The following is a 7023-nucleotide window of genomic DNA, read 5'->3' as shown; positions in this document are numbered from 1 at the left end:
GATTCAAGTGATGGATCAACCGCAGTCAATCCATATAAGCGTCCCTTCAACTACAATGCTCCTAAGTGCTGGAATAATTTTAGTGAACTTTCAGTAGCACAAAAGAAATATTTTGCCTATAAGCTGAGATCTAGATCAAATGCTGCCAAAACCTCTAAATTCTCTTAAACTGTTTTTGGAGATTTAGGGGGTTCAAGTTGACTATATATAATTTGACTGATACCGTTTTGGTCTATGACACTTGATTGACATTGTTGGTATTACTATACACTGTTTTCAAATTTTTTTGTTTTTTCTTGTATCCTTTTTTTTTTTTTTTTTGGTGGATTTTGGTTTAGTCCCTCCACTTTGTACTTTTATTTTTCTTTTTAATTTTAGTCTTTCTTGATGTGGAGTATAAGATTGATGCGTTGCGGGTGCTAACCTAGTTAGGACTCCTTTCGCATAATGATATTATAACACATTTACTTTTTAAAAAAAAAATGATTAATTATATTAATTATATATTTATGTAATTAGCTAAAAATAAGTCTGTAATTATGTACTGTATTATAAATTCAATAACTCGGTTGTATTTTAAATACGCGGAATTCATTCTACAACAAGAGTATCATAGTTTATTGCCAATGAATTGATCAAAGTACTATGTACAAGAGTTAATCAACGTTATAATAACGAGGAAATGAGAGTTGGAGATATAATTGTTTTGATCTATTTATCAACGCACAAAAGCTAAAAATGTATATCACGTTCCTTATCCAACAAAACTTGGGACATAATTTATAGACCGTTAGCATTTATTTTCATCTATACTATAAAGGTATTTTACATAAGGGGATATTTTTTTTATTACTTTTATATATACTTCTTTACTCTTATTAATATGTACTTTTTAAAACAGAAAAGTAATTATTCACAATAATTATTTTTTAATGTAAAAATAAAAAGTAAGACAATACAATATTTATTTATTTATTTGTTTTATTTTTTAAGTAAACACAAAGTGTTTTTTCCTTCTAGTTATTTATAATAATTATAGCATTTGTTAACTATATTTTATTATTGGGAATATTTATATTATATTATCTTTATTATTATTATTATTTAAATTTTATAATAATAATTATTTTCGGTATGATATTCGTGATGCTTATATTTAATTATATACACAGACTCATAGTATTAGTGCATTGTAGTATTTATAATATAATAATATTTTTACTACTTATAATAAATATATAATATTTATAATTAGATTTATGTGGTGCTAGCACAAAAGTGAAACATCTTTAAGATCATTAATTTATTATTGATCCCCTCGGTAGGTAATATAAAATCCTATGCAAAGCAACGGAATGCCACAAGTATCTGTAAGTCTAAAGTCTAACGAGTTAAGGAATCCAGCCATATCGTGTGCAGTGGCAAATGGGGCAATCTGGGTGGTCTCAAATTTTAGGCATAGCCACTCTATATTTGTTATGCAGTGGTTTTGCTGCATCTTTTTCCACGGACCACCCATTGCTCCAAAAACACAAGGACCGGGTTGGAAGGCTCCCAGGTCAAACCTTCAACATCAGCTTCGCACACTATTCTGGCTATATCACTGTCAATGAAAAATCTGAAAGAACACTCTTCTACTGGTTCATTGAGGCACTTGAAGACCCTCTATCCAAGCCCCTTGTTTTGTGGCTCAATGGAGGCTCGTTCCACTAACTAATCGTTTTTATTTTTCTTTTTTATTTATTTATCTTTGGGTTCTTCGTCCGTTACTCTTGTTACTATCACTATTGACATGAAACTTTTTTGGTGTGTTTGCAGGGCCTGGATGTTCGTCCATTGCTTTTGGTCAGTCAGAGGAAATTGGGCCTTTTCATATAAAGTCAGATGCCAACACCCTTTTTCTCAATCCTTATTCTTGGAACCGAGGTGAGGTGACTCAACCAACCTACAAACTTGTCAAACATATCCTTTATCTTTTAGTTGTAAAGCCACTTTTTCTTTCCATTTGTATGGTCTTTTTGATGTATATTTCGCTCATAGAAATGATAGTGACACTCGTACACTGTTGCTAATACTTTCTCTACTATTGGTTCAAAATTATAAATTTTGATGAATATTATTACTAAATTAGGAGAGACTCTATAAATGAGATGTGAGACCTACCAAACTTGTGATTTCCAATGAATTTCACCTAACAATAAAGAAAGTGTTAATAAGAGAGTGTCACTAGCATTCTTCTGTGATGCATCCATTGGGTATGGCGTTGCCCACGTGTCCTCGCATCCCTGAATTCTCATCCCCCCAACTGTGTCTCTCTATCGTTTACAATGCTTATTTGGTAAGCAAAAGTGTTTTCTTGTGCTTACCAGCTACAGCACATGTTTTCACTTTTCTAAAGGTGTGTCTATGTGCTTATATGTATTTATTTAAACATCTGACTGCAGAATTGTCAAGGAGTTGTTATTTATATTGAAATAACTGCAGTAGGAATCTTACTGGTGCTTATAATCATGTACTGACTTTTATAAGCAGAAATAAACCAATAAATAATATACCCTTCACGATTGCAGTTATCTGTAACCACTTTTTCTTTTTGTAGTTGCCAACATTCTTTTTCTTGACACTCCTGTTGGGGTTGGATTTTCATATTCAAATAATGAATCTGACCTGCTGAACAATGGCGATAAGAGGACAGGTAGTACTCTTTTAACTCAGCATCCTCTATTTCAGCTACAGGCATGCACACACATATTAGGTTAAAGCAAGGAACTAATCTTTACCATTCAGTCTTACATTGATGGTTGATATTAGCTGCTCTCAATCTCTCATCTGATACTTATAACTTTGTGTTATTTAAATTAAGAAAAATTTATATGCAGCTGAGGACAACTTAGTATTCCTATTGAAGTGGTTTGAGCGTTTCCCTCAATATAAAGGAAGTGATTTTTTTATCAGTGGTGAGAGCTATGCAGGTAAACAATGCGCTCATTATCTATTGTAACAGTAGTTTTAAAGTCATTGTTTGCTAGTAGTGGTTATGTCTTGGCACTTCATACTGAGGAGAAAAAAAGAATGTTGATATGAAGACGTGTAGGTGTTTGAGTTCTTTGATTATGGTCTGTTTATTTTATTTAGATTTTATAATGCTCTAATTCATAGTGGTCAATCATTAATCCTGTGTATCAGGGCATTATGTTCCTCAACTTAGCCAAGTTATTGTAAAGTACAACTCGGATACTAAGGAAAATGCTATAAATCTGAAAGGTTTCATGGTATGGGCTCCAATCTTTCATAAAAATAATTCCTTGGTTTATGCTTTTTCTCATGATTAATTTAATCTATACATCTCTGCTGCAGGTAGGAAATGCTCTAACAGATGATTTCCATGATCAACTGGGGATGTTCGAGTTTATGTGGTCAAGTGGTTTGATTTCAGATCAAACATACAAGCTTTTGAACCTACTTTGTGATTTTCAGTCAGTTGAGCACCCCTCAGATTCATGTGAAAAAATTTGGGAAATTGCTTATAATGAAATTGGAAATATAGACCCATACAGTCTCTATACACCTCCGTGCAATGCTAATGTTAGCCAGTTAAGTCAGCTGGTGAGAAGAAAGCATGTGAGTGAACATATTTTAAATTTCATAGTATATTATACAGATCATTTTGAAGTGTTTTTAGTACTGATCATTATTGATGTGTTATGTCATGCTTCAGAGAATTGGTAGACTCAGAGGAGATTATGATCCATGCACCGAATACCACTCCATTGAATACTTCAATAGACCTGAGGTCCAAACAATTCTTCATGTTGATCCAGATCATAAGCCAGCTACATGGGAGACCTGCAGGTAATGATCATTGATCACTAGAAAAACACTTGAAAATTTCTATTTGCTTCCACAATATATGTTAATGTGATTCTAAAAAGGTTCTGTTAGTTTTAAAAATAGAAGGTAAAACAATTAGGTGAAAGCTTCAAATACTTTATTACTATTATGTGAACTGCAAACAGTTTTGATTTAGAGATGAGAAATGCTACCTCTCTCCTATGGCTACAGCCACCCCAAATTACTTACACTAATGCCCATACCCCCTCCGCCACCACAACCCAAACTGCTTATACTAATGGTGATTCCATACCCCCTCTGCCACCTTCTCTTCCATATTCCAGCATCCTCATCAATTCCCGGTTGCCAAGTGTCTATTCTGTTAGCCACAATGCCACATCTGTTTAGCATAACAACCCACCCAGTGCGCTAGAGTTAGAAAGGCCCATGCCCTTATCTGAATCAAACAAGAGCGCAACTGTGCTTTGGCATTTGATGTGGTTATACTAAATGCATTCCTCATTCATTGCTGAACAAGATCAAACAGCGAATAGAAGGTGGTTTGTTATTCTGATCTGTTTAATTGTTTAAAAATATTTCTTTTTAGCATTCATCTGTTATGCTTTCTTATATAGTACTCATTATTTTAAATTAACAAATTGAGAACCCCTGCAACTAAATCATTTGGAGATTTTGTGGCCACAGCATAAAATTTATTACTGTACCTTTTATTTATATATATATATATATATATATATATACATGTGTGTGTGTGTGTATATATATATATATTACACCATCTTTGCACATGTTTTGGTTTCTTTTACCAAATTTACAGAGATCAACATACTCTTATTCTCATTCTTTTCAGTGAAGTGGTAAATACAAACTGGAAGGATTCTCCAAGATCAGTGCTCAATATTTATCATGAACTTATTCACATGGGATTGAGAATATGGGTGTTCAGGTTACGCTTATTTTATAATATCTATATATGACTACATATGTGTATACTTGTTTGTATGATGTCATTCTTGTATACAAGTAAATTGAACTAGGAAGGACTTGAAAGTAATTCTAAATAATTACGTATTATGTTGCCTTAGACAGTCTGCTAATTACTTATGATCTGAAAAGAATGCATTTTAAGATTTACCCCTCTTGATCAAATTCATGATTTTGCTTCTTATTTTTGTCAGACACTTAAACATGGAAAGAAAAAAAAAAAAAACGTAATGACATCTGATCAGTAGATCACCTTAATGTACCTTATCATTTCAATGTATTCCCATGTCTATTATTTTCTTTCAAGTACGGTAATTGCTTTAGTTAGTGTTGTAATTAATGTGTAATGGACCTGAAATATATTAAGAACTATTTATTTAACAGATCTCCTCAACTAGAAGCATATGTAACAGTAGTATGAACATATTTTAACATATGTAACAGATCTCCTCACATGATAGTCTAGAATAATCATATTGCTTTTATTTTTTGTTGGTCCCATGTCAGAACCAATGTTTCGGCATATATCATTTTTGTAACTTTGTTAGCTCGAGAATGCGAGGCTCAAACCAGGTGGCTTTCTGTGGATTTTATGCGTTAAGTTGTCATATTGACACAGTTTGCTCAAAGCTGTCTTGTTTCTTGTTAACTAAATAATTAAGGAAGTTGTATAGAAAATTTTGTGATCAATTGAGGTATAATAAATATTTTAGTGTAGTTTTGGTTACTTCATTGCATAAGAATTTCCATCATTCATCTCTACTACAATTTCAAATTTGATTTCCTACGTGATGGTTTTTGGTTTTGACAATTTAAGGATAATCTCTTTCGAAGTCTAAAATCAATAATGAAAGTCCCGAAGGCATGTATTTTGGAACACAACGTGCTTGAAATCAGTATTCTATCTCTTTCTTTCTCTATTTTAACATTTTTCCTCAAAACTTATTTTATGTTCCCTTATTTCAGTGGTAACACAGACACGGTAATACCTGTGACATCTACTCGCTATAGCATAAATGCTCTCAAGCTTCCTACCGTGAGTCCTTGGCGTGCATGGTATGATGATGGGGTGGTAAGTGATCCTACAATAAGTGATTTGTTTAGTCTTCTATTTCATATGACTTGGTTACTCTAAGTTTATTTTCTATCATGTCGCTTGATAGTTATGGTTCACTTCACTTAGGTGCACTGCTGATAGGGAGCAAATAACTACACTATTACTACTACTAATATTCTATCATTAAAGAACTACAAGGAAGATAAAATAACATTGATATTTTTCATTCATTCTATTGATAGAGGCATACAAAATATTTATAAAAGAAACACACACACACAGAATCACAACAAAGTTCTTTCTAAAACCTACCTGAATGAGATATTATTTATTATTATTAGAAGGCAAATAAAGATATATCAATACTGATATAATGGGTCTAACTGGCCTAAGGATAGAAAATGAATCATAACTGCTGCGTGATATAAATGGAACAGGTAGGAGGATGGACCCAAGAATATGCAGGCCTTACTTTTGTGGCTGTGAGGGGTGCAGGGCACGAAGTTCCTTTGCATAAACCAAAACTTGCTCTAACACTGTTCAAAGCCTTCTTAGCAGGAACATCAATGCCCAATCTTGAACTAGTCAGTGCCTCCTGAAATTTACGTTTACATTTACATTGGAACCTTCCTCCATAATAGTCTCTCCCCTTCAAATAATTTCTCTATTGACTGTATTTGACTGTCACATGGGGAATCTGTTTTTTTTTTTGCCACGGTTGACGGCTCTTTCACGCGTAACTCGATTTGTTTTTTTCATCATTTTAATATTGCGTAAGCCAGACTCGTGCTATTCATTTGTCTTCAACTTTTGAATTTTGAACAGAAAATCACATGTTTGCATCTAATTGGATTTTTATACTGTGACAACTAGCCTAAATCTTGAAATATGTTTGTCATTACGTAAAATTCAATCAAGATTTAAATTTGATCATAAATAAAAGAAACTAAGGTAGTACAGTACAGTGATTTGATTTGTAAGGGTAATTTCATAAGGTCGATGTCAAAGCAAATAAATTATTAAGCCGAGATTAATAGAGTATAGTTGACCATGTCTTTAGATGAACTACTTTAAGATTCCCCCAAATTAGAGTAAAATAGACCATGTCTTGTTGCTTAGCGCTTAGCAAA

General features: G+C 32.8%; 1 protein-coding gene across 1 annotated transcript; it reads left to right on the top strand.

The window, feature by feature from the left end:
* The first annotated feature begins 1354 nt into the window (after positions 1–1354).
* On the top strand, positions 1355–6700 carry SCPL29 (serine carboxypeptidase-like 29). Its single transcript, XM_020349237.2, has 10 exons — positions 1355–1699; positions 1819–1926; positions 2600–2695; positions 2880–2972; positions 3187–3272; positions 3358–3621; positions 3719–3852; positions 4703–4798; positions 5803–5908; positions 6331–6700. Exons 1-10 carry the CDS (start codon positions 1426–1428, stop codon positions 6490–6492), a joined length of 1419 nt encoding a protein of 472 aa, XP_020204826.2. The 5' UTR covers positions 1355–1425; the 3' UTR covers positions 6493–6700.
* Positions 6701–7023: the final 323 nt, after the last annotated feature.

This window comes from Cajanus cajan, chromosome 2, assembly GCF_000230855.2.
Source record: "Cajanus cajan strain Asha chromosome 2, NIPB_CcT2T_4, whole genome shotgun sequence".
In the NCBI taxonomy this organism is placed as follows: domain Eukaryota; kingdom Viridiplantae; phylum Streptophyta; class Magnoliopsida; order Fabales; family Fabaceae; genus Cajanus; species Cajanus cajan.
Note: the sequence above shows the minus strand (reverse complement) of the source record. Positions and strands in the feature narration are given on the sequence as shown.